General features: G+C 36.3%; 3 protein-coding genes across 4 annotated transcripts; 1 reads left to right on the top strand and 2 right to left on the bottom strand.

Annotated features, from left to right (window-relative positions):
- Window positions 1–47: 47 nt before the first annotated feature.
- On the bottom strand, window positions 48–5,268 carry LOC107216717. Its single transcript, XM_015653993.2, has 9 exons — window positions 5,121–5,268; window positions 3,447–5,030; window positions 2,970–3,063; window positions 1,855–2,882; window positions 1,588–1,744; window positions 1,325–1,492; window positions 896–1,208; window positions 486–783; window positions 48–374 (listed from the first exon to the last, which is right to left on the bottom strand). The coding sequence occupies exons 2-9, from the start codon at window positions 4,902–4,904 to the stop codon at window positions 312–314; spliced, it is 3,579 nt and encodes a 1,192-aa protein (XP_015509479.1). The 5' UTR covers window positions 4,905–5,030; window positions 5,121–5,268; the 3' UTR covers window positions 48–311.
- Window positions 5,269–5,351: 83 nt separating this feature from the next.
- LOC107216801 lies at window positions 5,352–9,166 on the top strand. Of its 2 annotated transcripts, none has more exons than XR_006903703.1 (6): window positions 5,352–5,583; window positions 6,093–6,820; window positions 6,971–7,093; window positions 7,659–7,826; window positions 8,013–8,283; window positions 8,797–8,933. XR_006903703.1 is itself a non-coding variant. In XM_015654091.2 (6 exons), the coding sequence occupies exons 1-6, from the start codon at window positions 5,544–5,546 to the stop codon at window positions 9,073–9,075; spliced, it is 1,503 nt and encodes a 500-aa protein (XP_015509577.1). In that variant the 5' UTR covers window positions 5,354–5,543; the 3' UTR covers window positions 9,076–9,166. The 2 variants fall into 2 exon arrangements, 1 of the variants encoding a protein (XP_015509577.1); XM_015654091.2 differs by having other exon boundaries at window positions 5,354–5,583; window positions 8,013–8,177; window positions 8,797–9,166.
- A 704-nt stretch (window positions 9,167–9,870) lies between these two features.
- On the bottom strand, window positions 9,871–15,084 carry LOC107216711 (interferon-related developmental regulator 2). Its single transcript, XM_015653980.2, has 6 exons — window positions 14,829–15,084; window positions 12,006–12,490; window positions 11,644–11,870; window positions 11,203–11,446; window positions 10,884–11,102; window positions 9,871–10,744 (listed from the first exon to the last, which is right to left on the bottom strand). Exons 1-6 carry the CDS (start codon window positions 14,860–14,862, stop codon window positions 10,658–10,660), a joined length of 1,296 nt encoding a protein of 431 aa, XP_015509466.1. The 5' UTR covers window positions 14,863–15,084; the 3' UTR covers window positions 9,871–10,657.
- Window positions 15,085–17,772: the final 2,688 nt, after the last annotated feature.

Below are 17,772 nucleotides of genomic sequence, written 5' to 3'. Positions count from 1 at the left end.
AATGAATGATTCGTTAGTAAAAATATCACAAATACACTTTAATACGAAATAAGAATGAGGATAAATTCTGACTTTCGGTATAAAAATAATTTAAAATCATATTCTTACATGGTTGAATATTTCACATATACATTCTCATTGACAACCGCAATACTATTAATGGACTCTCAGGATATGGTGATCTTTGCAATTCGATATTTTTAGACAATTGTAACTACAACGGAGCTGCACTACTGGACTGTATTATATACTATCAAAGAATAAAAAATATTTGTATATAAAAAACATTTTTATAGAAGGAAACATTTTAATTACCCACAGTTCTCTTTATCTACTAACTTGCTGCCACTGTTACCCCGGCAAATCTTAGATATCTGAAAATACAGAAATATTCATTAAAATCTTTTAATAGAATAAACGGTCGTAATAAATATGGTTGCCACTCTTCAAGTGTCACTTGCATGAAAACACTTTGTTCTGCTTACCAGATTAAATGGTTTAAATTTAGTAGTCTGATTGTTCATAGTTTTCAAAGGACTCTTGAGTATTTGACTTTCACTCTTGCTATGGACAAATGGTGCCTTTTTTGGAGTATTTGACTTTACCAACGATTTCGTTGGAGAGCCAGAAATATCGAAGGTTTTAAGTGCCTCCTTAAAACTATCCTTCGAAAATCTGGCCAACGGTGAATATTTCGGAATGCTAGACAGAGTTGCATTGTGCCCCTGAGCCCCTTGAGAATTTCGTTTTTTTGGGGGAGACAGAGTTTTGTTGTGTCTGTAGCTACGGAATAAAGATTTCACAACATTATAGATTTATCCACACAAAATATTGCGTAAATTACTACGTATTACAGGGACACCAAATTCAAAGACAGTTAAAATCCTGTCCTTACTTTTTGGGCGAACCCTTGGAACCGCTGCTGATACCGTGAGTTGGCAATGGTGAGACAGGGGAGATGTTGCAGGAGAATCTTGGTTTTGCCATGTTCTTCGAAACTTGCAATTTCATTTTGCCACTCCTGGATCCTCCACCATCTGGTGTGGAGGACGCTACAGGTTTATTCCTTGGCGATTTTTTAGCGATGCTTATTGGAATAATGGGATTCGGAGTGCTGCTAGTCCCGAAAGTGAAAGTAGGGGGTACATTGGAACTTGATTTAGGAGGGGTTCTTGGTATTGATATATGTCCCTTTGAACCCAATGACCCTGAAAATATAAGTAATTGTTTGAGCAAAAAATCTAATAAAAACCAATTATTTCTAGTTTTCTATTCTAAAATTCAATGGAAAATTCGAACCAATAAATTGATGGTGAAATTTTACCTCGCCTCTGCATATTTCCTACTGGAATTAAGGCTTTCAAGGGACCTTTTTTGCTAGCACTTTCTACGATGGATTTCTTTTTCAGTTTATATATGCCAGTAACTCCGATCACAGATGCTCTACCTTTGCCTAATTCTTGTCCAATGGATGAAGATTTTTCTATCGTACCTAGGTAAGATAAGAACACAGAGGGCATGTCATATTTTGTAGTATAAAACGTGGCAGTGAACATTGATTGAGAGGAAGTAATTTAAATTAGTCACCTGATTTGGGAAGTGCACTGCAAGATGATGCCCTCTTAGTACTGTCAGAATCCTTTTTCTCTTTTGCTTTTGACAGAACTGCTGTTGGCGTACTATTATGTTTAGGGCCGCTCAGCGACATGCTGCGTTTGTGTAAAACCGGAGGAGTGCATTGTGTCTATATTGAAAAACAAGTTCGATGCATTTTAAATGACTTACAAAAATTTTAACTTCAATGTGACTAATTCAACCTAGTAAATATTTTATTTCATTATGAATTTTACGAACCTTCATTGTTGAGTCTATACTTTTTTTACGCTCTGGTTTGATCTTATTAGTTTTGGTTTCAGATCGCTGAGTATTATGTTTTGGCCCAGCTGTTGTTTTTTTTTGCGACAGAGCCTCAGTATTAGCCTCCTTTGGTGTGTCTCGATTTTTGGATTTCGTCGTTTGGCAATTCTCAAAATTCAATTGATTTGTGGCTAAGTTCAAAACTTTCCGTAAATTTGTGAGAAGTGAAAGTGGAGAAGACTCGTTGTTGCGTCCACCCAATATTTTACTAAGATTTGTAATCAGCTCCAACGCTTCTGCTTGATCAACCTGCACTTCTTTCTGCTCATTTTCCACTGTATTAGAACTATTAAACTTTTCAGACAAGTTTGCCGTGTTTTCCTCAGTAGATGGTGAAAAATCGGGTATTACAGACTTTTCAATTTTGTTTATTTCCTTTTTATCATTCAAGTTCATCTCCAAGCTTACATCATTTTGTATTTTAAGAACTTTCATACTATTCGACATTCCAGCAAGATCGTTATCCTCATGACTCTTTTCCAAATTTTCATGTCTTATATTTTCAATGGAACTCAATTTTGACAAACATCTCTTTGGACTCTTGCTTAAGTTATTGGTTCCCTGCATGCAGGTGGCCAACAACTGAGCATTGCTTTCACAGTTAATACCCAAGACTTTCTCTAAATTTTCAAGTAATGTTATTGCCTCAGGATTATTTTCTCGATGAACTATCTTTTCAAGATCCAAAAGTAATGTCGCAGCCATTACTTTATTCGTGGTATGGTCTTGGTCAATAAATTCACTTTCTAAATCTTTGAATCCTTGACAAATTACTGAGTCAGATGGTTTGCTGCTTGCAATCTCTGTCGGGTTTCCGTTTTGGTCTGAGTTTGCGCTAGTTTCACCTTTTGCAGGAGATACAGGCAGTTCAATTAAATTATCAACTACAATTTCATCATCTGAAGCAGGCAGGAAATCAAAGTTCCATTGTGAGGTTGACAGTAAATCGTCAGAGCTATTGAATGCTTTAGGTATAAAAATAGAAACATTATTATATATTAAACCTTATTGTAAATATTAAGGAAATTAAATTCTTTAGTCAAATTACTTACAGCAGGAACTGAATTGTTCTGCCGCTTCGGCGAAGGTTCGAGAAAGTAATTTTGCATCCTGCAACACTATCGGATCGACTTTGTTGTTATTCTCCTAAGTAAAACAGTTAATACATCATTAGGCTGAAGCATAAATTTTCGAATTTCGATAGTGATAATTTTCGAACCTTATTTTAAAAATGATCCGATGTGATTAATAAATTAATCAATGATACACCAGTGTACTAAGTCTGATAACTACATTAACACCAATGCAGAAATGACGCTGAAACTAGCCGGTGATATCCAGCAGGTGATATGTCTGGTAGAATTTCAGGGAGTGAGCAAATGATAAAATATCAAGGAATATATTCGAAAGAGTTTCCCAAATAATCTTGTCAAGTTTCATTGCTTGGTCACCCCTTTGAACCTTTGCACCTATGTTATCTGCTAGTTTCAGCGTCATACTGCAGAAAATAAATTTCAGTTTAAACTTACAATAAAAACAGAATCTAAAGAATGATTCGACACAGAGGTCGCATTGTAGCTATCACAATCAATATCTATCAATTTAGATTCTTTTTGTACATCATTCTCCTGGCAGTTTTCCATTTTGGTATTATCAGAACAAACTTCATCAAGCTGTAGAAAATTCTTGACCTTGTGATTCGGGCTGTACAGAGGCAACTCTCCGATGTTAGTGACTGATTGTAGTTTCACTTTTTCAAGTCTGAGAGCTAAGTCTGACATTCGAACAGAAGTTTTCAACGGAGTTTTCATCAAGTAATCTCCAGGTCTAGTCGTTCTTGAGACATTTGACAAATTGAGACTAGATTTAGCTGAGGAAATGCTCTTGAGCACTTTTGACGACTCACTGTCCAACATAAAAGCCTTGTTGTTGGTGCCGTCGGAGTTCATGGAAGACAGAGAACCATAAGAGTAGTAACTCGGTCTGGGGGTACCAGAAATTTTCGAAATATCAAGCAAGTCTGAAACGGTATTGCTGCCAATATCAATGAATCCATTATTCATGAAGTCGGTGTAACGGGAGGATGCATTTGATACCGATAAAATCGGAGGATTACTCGGGATATTTCTGGTCCTGTTGGTATCAGCTGTAGATTTGGACCTAGGCCGAAATGTGGTTTCCTCTTTGTCAGGAGACATGAGCAGAGGCTTGTTACCCTGTGACAAAGATCTTCTGTGCATAGAAGACTTGACTAACAAGTTTTCGAGATCTGTAGGATTTTGACAATGGTCAGAGAAGCCAGAATCTTTGACATCGAGGATTCCCTTTGCATTGTTCTCTACTAAATTTTCTTTGACTTCGGAGAGACTGTCATTCATTGCGGACTGATTCAGTAGGGAGGAATTCTCTGGGGATGGCGGCATCAAAGTGACGATTGGAGTGGGGAAGCTGTTAACGTTTTTGAAAGGTGATTTCGGCATCGAAGAATCTGAGCAATTATCCTCCAGCAAATTCGTGTTGTTTAAATCACTAATAATGCTCTGATTCGCACTTAAATTCCAGGACAATTTTTGAACATGATTAAGATGTTTGTTTAGGATTTCACCCATCAAAGGTTCATCCAGGGTTCTGTTTACCTTTAACACATCGGAATGTCTTCTGCACTTTGGCGAGAAATCCTCTCGATGCTTACTCCTTTTTGCCAACTTTTGGCTGCTCTGATTGTTCGATTGCAGCGCCTTTTGCAAGATAACTTCGAATGGGTCATCCTTTTTGGCCATGTAATCTGCGGTCTCTTTGTACACTTTGTCGAACGGATTGTTCTCAAGGCTCGAACGTTTTCCATGACGAACAAACTCGACGATGTTCAGTTTCTTATTGTCGTTATTGTCGGCGACAATCGTTGGTCCGGGTATCAGAGGAGATGGGAGTCTTGAGCTAACCGAATTACGAGGGTCTGGGCTGTTTAAATCAATCAAATCACACATGACGGTTCGATCGTGACGTCAGCTTAAGTCTATTAATAAATTCAGAACGATTTCGCTTTATTCAAAATAAGGAGAGCCAACTCGCCGAGTGAGTTTCGCCCGTTAAAATGGGCACGAAACATTAGCCTGAAACAAGATATTTTGTTTTTTCAGATTAGAAATACAAGTGTGGAAAGTGTGGAGCATCTTTTGTTCGTTATTGGAACCCAGGCTTACCTTTTAAAACAATGATTTGAAATGTACAACAATAACAGAAAAACATTCACCCACATCCAAACATAATTTTTCGACTCTCACGACACAAATCTCATTTTACGGTTAGACAGCATTTTCAAATAAGTTTTTACCAACGACATCTGACGTGCGTGAAGGGAGTCATAAATCTCAATGGTACCTACAGAGATGAGTAGGGTACCTACCCACAGCGAAATTCAACCTGGTCATTCGACGCAGGTTGGCGATGCTGAAGGATCAACGCTAGTGACGTGCGTCCGGTTATTTAAACTAACATGGCGCCAGACGATCATATGTTCCGGCCGCTTTCAATTTTAGTATATTTTTAGAAATATCATATATAAATAGTATAACGCGCACAAAGAGTGGTTTTAATGTTGTCGTTATTTTACGTTGAATTCAAACATGAGTAAAGGCTGCTGGAAGTTTGACGGTAATGATCAAGGTAAGTCTAGTTAGGTAACCTATTATAGGTTATACACAAATGTCAAACGGCATTGAACTGATAGCTCGATAAAGATCTAGTTTTTTTTTCTTTCTGCTTTTACCTTTTTATGAAGCAGTGAATGTATTTACGCAGCTAAATTGCACACCGGCCTCAGATTTTCAAATAGTTCGATAATTTCTCGGTCATCGTTATCTCGGATCAGGTCGGTAACCAGACATTCGCTATATCTATTTAGTGTACTATTTTTACTAAGCAACGCCGAATCCTATTCGCCTATAAGTTTATTCACGCAATATTACAACACGCATCCCACACATGAACTAAAAATTGGCAAGATCTGGAAAACGTAAACTTAACTTAATGCGCAAATTTTCTAGGTTTTTTTATTGACTTGACGTCCAATTATACAATTCGATTAGTTTTTTGTTTGTTCTATTTTTCCAGAAATAATTTATCTAATAACAAATCCATTGCAAATATTCTTGTCAAACTTATAATGTTAACAGCGCTTTACATCGATATCGAGGAGGATTCAGATGATGTGAGGCAAAGAACAGTATACAGCTGTTGGAACGATCTTCCAGACATTTTGCTGGAAGAAATATTTTCCTATTTAACAATACGCGAGCGTTACTACGCCTCGCTTGTTTGCAAGTCATGGTACCACGCATTCAAATTGCAAAGAGTATGGTCGTTATTCGTGCTGGAAGACAGAACACTGACACGTGGAAAATTCAACTACTACAGTGGATGGGAGTATGTTCTGGATCACATGCGCACCTCGATGTGCCTCAACAAAGTTGGAAAAAATTTCCGGACCCTCATCTTTGAGCCGATGCTGAATTTCTACAATTTGTTTGAATTCATGAATATGATATCTTGGTACACCGAGAAGCAAGGGTCTGACAACACCTCTGTCGCTGGTGTTGGTACATTGATCAGACGATTAAAGTTTACATTTCCATGCAACATGGCCAACAGAGATGATCATGAAAGAATCAGGGTCTTTGGAACTGGAGGAAAATTACTTGAAGCTCTGAAACGATTGATGGGAAATTTGGCGAATCTGAGGTGCTTGGAGCTGATTGACTTGATGCTAGACAATAGAGAAGCCATACATTTATTGGACGAAGTTTGCACAGGTTGCACGGAAACGTTATCCAAACTTGTATTGATAAACGCAACGAGAAACAGATGTCCCTTGCTCCATGTTGGTGTGTTTCTGAATTTGAATGTGAGCATTTACCTTTTCATACTACGTTGTGAATCATGGACATAAGCCAGGAGTATGAAAAAATAAATTAGTCACTACTGGATTGAAATATATTTTCAACTTTTTCTCTCTGCTGCTTGCACAATAAAGTAAACAAAGAAATTGTTTCAGATTCTTGTCATTAGTCCTCAAAATCTTCACGAAGATGTAATCGAACTACTTGGCTACACAAAACTCCGACACTTGCATATTCTGCAAAATCGATACAGTCCTGTGGATTCAACAGTTCAGTTGGTAATATTATGTTAATTATTCTCACATTATAATGATACAACGTATTTCACTTGAACTTTTCAGACTTAGATTTGATTCCTGTTGCTGCTTGTGGTTATTTTTTATCTCAGTGTCCTTTATTCTTGGCAATTATTAGCTATTTTTTTTGTCATTTAAATTAAAAAAGTTGCAATATTTTTATGAACAATCATATTTTAACTTTATATGGTTGCCATTTTGCTTAAAGAAAGATTTGGATTGTGGTAGAGAGGATAAACTGTCCAAGGTACGGTCTTAAAATTTAAGGTAAATCGGTTGAGCAATTTTTGAGATAATACAGTCGCTGCAAAACATATCACCGAGTGAATTGATTGACACTATCTTCTATAAAAATTCTTCCAATTTATTGATTTTAATTAAAAATATTGAAAATATATTTAAAATACGAAAAAAAAAAATACAATTGAACAGTTATTTGTCAATTTATAAGTTTCTAAATTGAGGCACTTTTTTAGCTGGCTCGTTATATACATCCATTGCAAGATTTAGCTATGACAAATCTTATTGTAAATATCTATGTTTGCAGCCAAAGATTGATGCATGGCGCAAGATGAAAGCAAACAATCCTCATCTGCTGGTTCACTTCGAATTAGAGAGCTCGAAACCCACCGACTTTGCTCTGCCTGTTGATGTAGCACTCCAAGATGGAGCCATCCCATGCTATAGCATTGTTATGGATAATCCAAACACTAAGGTTGCTTGAGTACACTAAAACTAAAAACAGATAATTGATAGATGCAGACATGATATATAGATACATTTTTTTGAAAACATTACATTCAACATATTGCTGGAAAAGTTTCACGACTATTTTTCAATCAGCATAATAATTATTGATATTCAATAATATTAATCGAATTTGTATACTTTTCTCCAACAGCATTCAGCATTTACGTTGACAACTCACGGAGCATACTTTGAGTCTACTTTAAGAGTCTACGCATTTAAAGGATTGTCCAGATATTATCAGCATAAAAATTTTTCCAAAAGACTGGATGAAGCGCTAGTTCGGTTTTGCAAATCTTGCCCGAACCTCCACACACTGGTAGCATCTTGTGTTTAGATTCTTACAACGCTGCCTAAGCGTTGGTTGCAGTCTACTTTCACACTGCACTTATGCTAACTGCGTGTGCTTAACGTTGTTGCATGTTGTGAGTCATTCTTTTCTGCTAACAAAAGCTACAACTAATAAACAACAAAGTCAACTTTCGTTTCCTTATTATCATGACGAGTTTTGAAAACATTTTGTAAAATAATAAAAGTATGTAGTAAGGCTTTTTAAATCCATAATATGACTCGTCAAAACTGATGTCAGAGATAAAAACGTATTTTGGCTAATGATAGCGTTTTCGATAAACGTTATGGTCAATCAAAGGCGATTGAAGAGTCTGACCTTGTTTATAAAATTTTTATACCCCAAAATTTTCTACCAAAGAACAGCTTTACTTTTGCCTTTGTTAACGCTATGCCAATGTGTTTGGTTGTGTGGACTTCCTGACTAATGAAAATATCTTTTCTCGTAGTATTAGATATGCTATTTTTTTACCTGTTAATCAAATACGATACCGCTAATGAAAGTCAAATCTTGACTCCTCTTTCTAATTACAAATTCACTGGCCAAATTATTATTTTTGTTTGAAATTTATAATGTTGTTGCTCCTTAGATGGTTCGTGATAAAATATCGACGGCAACAATTCTCCAGATTGTGAAAACAGCAAAAAACCTTCGCTGTTTATTTGTTAGACGAAATGTGATACTGAAAAGATTTGATGGAGCCTGGTCAAAGATGAATAATTGGACACCAGAACATTATCAATGGCTAAAAATAAACAGCCGAAGTTATGAAGACACTGAGAAAGAAGTATCGAAGGTATTGGGATATCGATGGCACATGCTTTCAGAAAAAGAATTCAAAAACCAACAGCTCAATATTTACACATAACCAGCATTGAAACTTCACAGAATATGCATTTTTATGAGCATATCTCTTGTGGGACAAATTTGAAAAAATTATTTCCCATATCATTTGTAAATTTACGTTTCATTTGATAATTCAGGCTTATTGAAAATTTCTCCTGGTTGAAAGCTCACAACTTACAACCCGTGTAAGATGTAAGCTAGTTATATTGTAGCATCTAGCATAGCTAAGTGTTGAAAAAGCTTTCAGCTCAGTTAGCTCTCTAAACTAGTCAGATGATGGGAGTACTACAGTGATAACCATTTGACCCAATTTTTGGATCAACATTGCCTTATCCACGATTATGGCGTGAGAACGAAAAAAAAAAAAAACACTTGCTCGAATACACTAACTACTTTTGTATTGTTTGATTTCTGTTCTAGTCTTTATGACTTATAAAGGTGTGGAAAATTGCGTATACACATCTCGAAGCATCTGTGATTTTTTTTTTGTTTTCCTAACAAAAATTGTATTAATAATTGTAAGAACAATAGTTCTTGTATCATATCGGATTGTTATTAAATTCGACTGTTTGCATTTAAGTGTAAAATAAATGTTTTTAAACCAAAATTGACGACAGCTTTTTTATTTACGTTAGTTACGTATGAAATATCTCTCGTTTCATGGGAAACTCATTGGATAAGCATGCACGAACTAAAAAACAACTGTTCCAATCCTTGAGCGATTATTAAAATTATTCTGGTGAAGAATCGGGGTTTTAGTTTAAAATTACGCGAATGTCGACAAGTATGGGTAAGAAAGTCTTAAAACTTGAGATAATAATGTGTAACGTACATAATATTTTTACAAAACAGTCCAAATTACATAACATATAAGTATAAAGTACATGAACTGTGCAATTCTAAGCAGTTTTGAAATTGTATATAATTAATATATACAGTTTTTTTCTACACTTTGATTGCAGAGTGATCAATTTATAGCTATGTGAAAAGAAATAAATTTTAAAAAAACTTCATTTTCGTTAATTATTATCATGTATATCTATTACAATGTTAGGAATTTGTATGTGAAATTTAATTGGAACAAAAATTCAAGTCAATGCTGTCTACTGGATATTTATAATAGTTCAAAAAACAAACAAAATTTAATCAACTGACTTCTATCAACACGATGCCCAAAAAGGTATAGAGAGAATCTAAAAAAAATCTCAGAATAAAAACATTCACTACAGAAATTATAAATTCCAATATTTGTTTTCTAAAATCAAATACTGATAATAACTTCGAACATATTCGTTTGTGGATTGTTGAAGTGTCACAAAGATATTCCATGATTTAGTCGTGCGATATTTTTGACTAATTGCCCCAGAATGTAATGATTTTCATTATAACCTTTCTTTTTTTACTATTTCCCCTCCAAGCAACAAGAAAAGCAAATCAATTATTGTATGTACAATTTTTTTCATTCACATAGTAGTTTCATAGTATTAATAACATTTGCTTGAATCTTCATTATTAGATATTAAGCTAAATAAATAGTAATTTCGATAATGCTATAAGATTGTGTGGATTAATTATTTAGTTGTGATAAAATAATAAAATTTAAATTAGGAAGCCAGAGTAGCAGAGCGTTTGTCCCGGTTTTTGTTGCGCTGCCTTGTCCGTGCTTTGAACGCAGCGGCATTTAAAAGATTCTGAAAAGAAACACAGATGTGTTAACTTTTATTCAGTAAAAGAAAATGTACTTGAAACAAGTACAAAAATTCAGTCTATCTAATTATTACTGCAGGTGAATGGGAGAAAAAATAATAGTTTATTCAAGTAATTGCTCACCCTTTGCTGTTTGGTCGCTCTCCTTTGTGATGATTGCGGTGCCATGACTCTATCTCCCAAATTAAAAATCTCGCGGAGAAGCTTATTTTCCCCTAAATGAATATTGAGACCGGGGCCAAGGAGGCGACAACAAGCGGTGTACTGAACTCGGGTACACCAATCTTCCAAATAGAGAGTTTCATGTCCGAACTTTATTTGTAGCTCTGGAAACTCATCCTCCTAATTGAAATGAAAAAATAACAAGAAATATGAGAATTTCCAATATTGACGTGTATCAAGTTTTATTATACAAGTACACACTTATCATTTGCCTGCTTACCACTATGTACCGCAGTATGTCTCTAAAACTGGCCTTCTGTTGTTTGCGATCTTTCTTGGCTCTATGCCTGTTTGAATCAGTTGCTAGATCCTTGAGAATTGCGATAAGATCTATTGCCCAGAATATTTCGTCTTCCTCCGAGTAATCGCGCCCAAGCTCAAATATTACTGCTAAAGCATCGCCGGCTGCTAGGCGTAGTTCCAGATGTGCAGATTCCAGTAATTCCCGTATCTGATTCAGTGATCTAAAGCACAGAATATCAGTTTATGAATTACCCAAGAAAATATTTTAATAGCTTTTATGTTTGAGATCTTATATTTAAACGAATAACGAGACTATTCAAATGATTTGAGAGTCTGTAACGTTCAATGTAGCAAACGGATGCAGACTAAACTGAGTAATTGCTGCAAATGGGTAGTTTAAACATTTGTACAAACATACAGCATGTAGGAGTCCGTTGTGTTACTACTACTAATCAAGTTGTGAACATCTGAAGATGCCATAAGCGTCAAAAGAAGTGTCCATGCTGAGAGAATTGTTGCCTGCAGGGCAGTAAGATCAGCGGAAGCAGAATCGTAGAATGCGGTCAAAAGTAGTTGCATAATTTCGATTGTATCTGCAGCGTCGTTGCCTGATAAAAATTGCATCATACTGAGGGTCCAATAACACTGTAAAAATAAAGAGAACAATATCAACTATATCGCGGATGCAAGTAAAAACTGCAGTAATTAGGTTAAAAAATTCACAAGTAGGATAAGTTTTATTTGTAATAATAGTATTTCTGTTAATTCAACTTTCTTTACCTCAGCTCTGGCAGTTGGTGAGATAGACTTGTTGTTGGCAGTAGATATTAAAACAGTCTTGAGATCCTTGACTATTATTTCGGCACTGTCAAAAGCTCCAAGTTGAACGCATAGTAAGCTAGCAAGTCGAGCAGCAGCAGATTGTTCGTCGCCTCGTCCCTTCTTGAGGGCTCGTTCTATGCTGTCGGTGATTGTCATTTTTCTGTCCTCCACAAAGTCTGGAATGTATTTCATAGTGAAGGCCTTTTCTATGCCGTTGAAGCATGTTGTTCTTGATTTGGCACACTTCTGAGTTAGACCATCGATCGCTTCCTTCAGCTTTTCCTCTAGCGCTTCTTGCTGAGCTATTTCATCCACCTCATTGTCGTTGAAGTTACCATCATCCATCACGCTGCGACTGTCCGACTGACCGCTAGCAACGCTACAAGCGTCATTGTTAATCGAGTCGTCGTCAGACATCAGCTCAGCCCTTTTTCCGCCATGAGCTAAGACAGAACAGATTAAATATAAGAAAATTATAAGATGTGATTAATCGATTGTAAATTGATTGTAAAACTGTAGGAGAATAATAAGTCCATGCACAGTGTATCATCTGTCATCAAACTTCACATGCCCTTGAAAAAATGCATTCAATATATTTATATTGACTAGGACTTTCGGCACTATGAAAGTCATAATTTGACTTTGGTTAAACAAAAACTATTCGCATGTGTTGCTGAAATTAAAGGCCCTCCAGAAATACTGGAATAATTTGTGGCAACAAGGCATAAGAATAATATTTTATAAGGTAACAAAATTTATGAGCGTAAAATCGGGAGGTATAAATATTTATAGGGACTATGAATTGGAGGTCAGCACTTTTGGTTGCTGAACAGTAATAAGGTGAAACATTATTTGATCTGAAGTGTTAAAAGAGTAGAGCGATAGTCTGATATCTTGAAGGTTGTCATAGTTTCGTCATCCTTTTCAACTAAACTATCGAGTCATTTCTCGTTCTGTGATCTTGTGGTGCCGTAAAAATAAATTCCGCAATCTTTTGATTGAAATATATTAGAGTGTTTCTACCGATTAAGTTGGTAACGATAATGTGGAACTTGTTAATCTAACAATCTGTGACCGCCTGATTATAGACCTTATTAATGGGATGTATTCAGAGATTGAATATTTCCTGTTGAAAATAAATCAGGGAAAAAAAATTCCCCAAGTATCATGAGTGTGTTCATTAATCACTAACAACTGAGCAGAATTAAGAAAGTGAGAAATACATTAGGAAAACAAATGATTGAAAAATGCAACGTGTTTACATGGCTGTGGGACGCAAGTTTATCAAACAGCTGCTAGAGTCTGTATTGACAATTAGTCACGTTCACCTTGAGGATAGGTGGGAAGGAGAAAGAGAGTGAAACCCCTTTCGTAACATTCTGAAAAAAAATTGTGGCAAATAAGTACAGACCAGGTCTTAAGGCTTTTAGAAGCAGCTTTCCTGCATTAACCATGTTTTTTAATCAAAGATAGTGGAATTCCAGAGTCAGCTCAACGCTTGATATTCACTTATCAGAAATGAATTGTAAACATATGAGTTAGACCCGCGATCCGTATGTTATATTCGAATTAGCCAAATACTAAAGTTATGATGGATGTTTTTCAATGAATTATTTCATTTCTGTTTAGGATGATCGGAACCCACAGCCTGAATCAAAAGTTAGGAAGAGAAAAAAAATCTTTTAAAAAATCTCCAGCAACTTGGACATCTTAGATGTTATTTGAATTTTTTCGGATTCTTATTTGGCCATCATTGGTGGAAAATAACAGCTGGAGATATTTGAAATAACTTGTTTCAATTTCCCAACTTTTGATTACAATCGTGGTTTCCAATTATTCGTACAATTAAATCAATTATAATTGGATGCTGTACATTATATCACAAAGTACGTTTATTGTGACTTGCAAAATGCCATAATAAGAATTTACAAGCATTCTACTCTATCGCCAGCATATGCACGAGGATTATTTCAAAATAGAAATGTTCAAAGCGCTGTAGCTTCACAAGTATTAACTATCACATGTTACATAACACGTGGCTAACAGCTGTGCCAACTGCAACGATACACGCGTTAGCAGTTTTGTACAAACATTGTATTTACATTGACTATCAGTTATGACGCTGTGGAAATTTTGCAGAATCCAAAACAAAATCGTACCATTTATTCACGTTGATTTATTACAATAATTACGAGATTAAAACGAATGCAATTAAAATACAATTAGTTTCCGAAGACTCTAATTGCTGGGAAACGGTCGAATAGCACGTCAACACGATAAGGAAAATGATAAAATTCAGCTTGCAAGCTGAATTTGAAGAATGTTTCAACGAAAATTTTTATTGCGCCGTTCGGAATGGCGCATTGGCTAGACACGATCCACTGAAATTTCGGAGGCATGGAAGTCACATGGGGGTCAATACGATGCCTGTCTCGTGGCCATGAGCTATTCTGATCCTAGAAAATCGGATTAAGTTTGCCTGGCGATAAGCGTGTACGAAGAGTGAGCGAGAAAAACGAATGGCAAAAAAAGTAGGATAATTTTAAATACAGCCAATTTACAGGGGTCAGGTGAAGCGGGACAGAAATTACACCGAACGGTGAGACGATGAATCATGCGACGATCGTCCTCGGCAGTAATAACAAAGTGTAATGCGAACGAACATAGCATATGTGGGGTAAAGAAAATATAACGGAAAATGTTACAGGCAGAGGAATTTATAGGGAGAATTTTTCTGGGTGATATTATTCTGGTAAATTGGTTTGAATTATTCTTTCTCACCTGACGATCGCTTTTTGCTTCCTTTTCCTGGCATGGTGATTTGCCTTTTCAGTTACACAAATAATACTAGCGAAATGACTCGATCAAGAGGGTAAATATCTTGCACTATTGTTTTTCCTTCGTATACTGAACACGCTGTATGAATTTGTGATTAAAATTTGATAAGAACTCATTAACATGATGCGAAGTCTTCAAAACATGCACGTCGAGACAGCCAACGCCGGGCCTTCTCAGCTATCTTTGCTCTCGGTGCGATCAAGTCCGCAGCTCTTACGACTTCGCCACTCTCGGAATCATCCGAACTTTCACGATTGTTCCCGAACTACCTCGCCGATCTGCTGTCACTAATCTCGTATACATAAATGACGACTACTGTCGTACAAAGAGCATTTCGAAAATACAATTTATTTTAATTGTCAAAAAAAAAAAACTTCGCGTTGAAAGCCAGTAAATTTCCGTTGTACGCTGATATCTGTCTTGCAATCGCAGATTTCCGAAGTATGCGACAAAATCCGGAGTAACGAAAGCTGTTTGCCTCGGTCTTTCGATCCTTCCTCAAGGAAAGTTTCATCGCGTGACGTAATGTTATGCTGCACAACTATGCAGGCGTATTTCACAACATCGCATCAGTTGTATGACGTATGCCAGCTGTGACGCACAACTTCAACCTATAGCTGACATTAAATTTAGTCTTGGAAAAGATGAATCACGCTAATTGTATATGGGGCAAGATTGGTAGATTTTTTGAACTTGATAAATTTTTGTTTCGAGAGATAAAATTTTAAACATCTCAAAATTGGTGGTAGTTATTATGTCAAATTTGGGAGTACTGCACGGCATTCCGATACAGAATATTTTCGTACAACATCACGATACTTGGAATTTTTTCTACACGTTCGAAACTTGAATACGTGTCTGTGCTTACTGAGGCGATCAAAAAATTATAATGAAAGTCGTGTATAATTTTATGAACATCTGATGATGAAATATGCGACTTTTCGTATTGGCGCAGCTTAAACGCGGCGACTAAACTGTCATTTCGCTAGTCAAACCATGTCCTGAACATAAATGTAATAACGTTACCGTCAGTAATGTCAATAATACTTCTCCTTCGATCAGTTGACATTTCTCAAATTTGGGATAAGGCCAGTTAATTTGAAAATAATTACATCATTCGAACAGAATCTTGAAGAGTGAGTATTTACAGATAAGACTAATTTTAAGATAATTCACGATTCAAAAATAACAATCACAGACTTATAGATTTTTGGGAAACAAAGTATCTAGACAGTCATCAAGGCCTTAAAATTTTCCGATTTCCATGATCATAATGAGGAAATCATAAGGATCGGCAGACAATTTGGAATCGCGCCTAAAACTTTAGCTAGAATTGAGTAAATATTAATTCCAGATATTTCAACCTATGGGAGCAACGAGATTCCAGAATCACTTGAGTGCGAGGACCACCCTGATGTGGATACATAAGAATACATGCGATTAAAATATTAAGACGGTAATAAAAATTTTGGAATTGACATACTACCGAGTGAAATTTCCACCGGCATGAATATAAAAGTATCTGAATTATTATTATACTCGTTACTACGTTACCGAAAGCGGTAGAGTATTTAGCGCTTTTTTCAAACGTGGCAATATCCTCAGGAGGTCTAAGTATACCTAAAATTCAAGGCACGTTATTATCAACTTCTTTTTTATTAATTTACTTTTTATGTTACACGTCTGCCCACATCATTTACTTATGGATTTGATCAAATTTATGCTAATCAACAGATATTTCGTGATTTACAATGACAAACGCGAATCTTGCTTTCCTTTACCTCTCGCTTGAAAAGTGATCGGGCTTACCATTGAAAATAGTAATTCCCAACTAACAATGTTTGTGATAAATTAAATTTTCATACAAAACCTGCCGGCCTTTCTGGAATTCTGCAGAAATCTTCTGTACAGTTGCAGCTGTGCCCCGCAGGTAGGTAATACTAGGAAATGGCCAATCGGCAAATACAGCTGTGTTCCGCAGGTAGGTATAATAAGGCTCATTAAGGGCTGAACGGCTATTTCCTACCTGCGGATTACAGCAGTAACTGTACAGAAATTTTGGAGAATTTCACGAAGGCTGGCAGGTTTTATATCAAAATTTAATTTATCACAAATATTGTTAGTTAAGAATTACTATTTTCAAGAATAAGCCCGACTGTTCAGGCGCGAGGTAATCGAAAGCAAGATCCGCGTTTGCCATTGAAAATCACGAAATATCTGTTGATTAGCACGAATTTGATTAAATCCACACGTAAACGATGTGCGCAGACGTATAAAGGATGAAGTAAATGAATAAAAAAAGTTGATTTGAAAAAAAACGTTACACACCTTTCAGTACCATGAGTACGTAAAATTACAAAAATATTATTGGTGGTAGTGTTCTCTTGATAGCCTGTTTTCTTCGCAAGTGCAGTTATAGCAGCGCTTCATGCAAATAAGTCAAATCCCCGTCGGTACTATTTTACCATCGGTGCTAAAAATTTGCACAATCCTCTTGGATTATACCGGCCGAGATGATTAACGACTACTACTGTCGAGGTCACTAGTCGTCCTACAGATGGCAGGGCTATCGATGTTTTACGAAAAAACGAGGATCACTTGACTGATATCAATTGTTCACTTTTCTAACGCTTTTTCGTCCTCGATACCGGTGGGTCTGAACTTGTAATAACCCGTGATAACCCGATGCCTGTACCAAGCAATGCTCACCGGACCTCGTAAACTCTCTAACGCAGGCTCTGAGAGAAGTGATTTTCGGACAGTAGGTGTTCACGTAGGTATCGACTCGGGCGGTATCATTAGGGAGCCAGTCCCAATTGTTATAATATCGCGTCGAATTCGTCAAGGATGCGATACATTTTTCAGCCCTTATTTGCCCTGCCGTGGC

The sequence above is a fragment of the Neodiprion lecontei genome, chromosome 4 (assembly GCF_021901455.1).
Source record: "Neodiprion lecontei isolate iyNeoLeco1 chromosome 4, iyNeoLeco1.1, whole genome shotgun sequence".
NCBI lineage: Eukaryota > Metazoa > Arthropoda > Insecta > Hymenoptera > Diprionidae > Neodiprion > Neodiprion lecontei.
The sequence above is the reverse complement of the archived record's forward strand: the minus strand, read 5'-3'. Positions and strand labels throughout refer to the sequence as shown.

Bases quoted from the DNA above. Each gene is read 5' to 3' on its own strand.
- LOC107216717 (XM_015653993.2), bottom strand. From the start codon at position 4,904: ATGTGTGATTTGATTGATTTAAACAGCCCAGACCCTCGTAATTCGGTT. The intron at 784-895 runs GTAAGGACAGGA...TTTATTCCGTAG, and splicing joins TCCAAGGGTTCGCCCAAAAA to CTACAGACACAACAAAACTC. The intron at 375-485 runs GTAAGCAGAACA...CTGTATTTTCAG, and splicing joins AATTTAAACCATTTAATCTG to ATATCTAAGATTTGCCGGGG.
- LOC107216801 (XM_015654091.2), top strand. From the start codon at position 5,544: ATGAGTAAAGGCTGCTGGAAGTTTGACGGTAATGATCAAG. The intron at 5,584-6,092 runs GTAAGTCTAGTT...TAATGTTAACAG, and splicing joins GTTTGACGGTAATGATCAAG to CGCTTTACATCGATATCGAG. The intron at 7,827-8,012 runs GTTGCTTGAGTA...TTTCTCCAACAG, and splicing joins TGGATAATCCAAACACTAAG to CATTCAGCATTTACGTTGAC.
- LOC107216711 (XM_015653980.2), bottom strand. From the start codon at position 14,862: ATGCCAGGAAAAGGAAGCAAAAAGCGATCGTCAG. The intron at 11,871-12,005 runs GTAAAGAAAGTT...TTATTTTTACAG, and splicing joins CACCAACTGCCAGAGCTGAG to TGTTATTGGACCCTCAGTAT. The intron at 11,447-11,643 runs GTATGTTTGTAC...TCTGTGCTTTAG, and splicing joins ACAACGGACTCCTACATGCT to ATCACTGAATCAGATACGGG.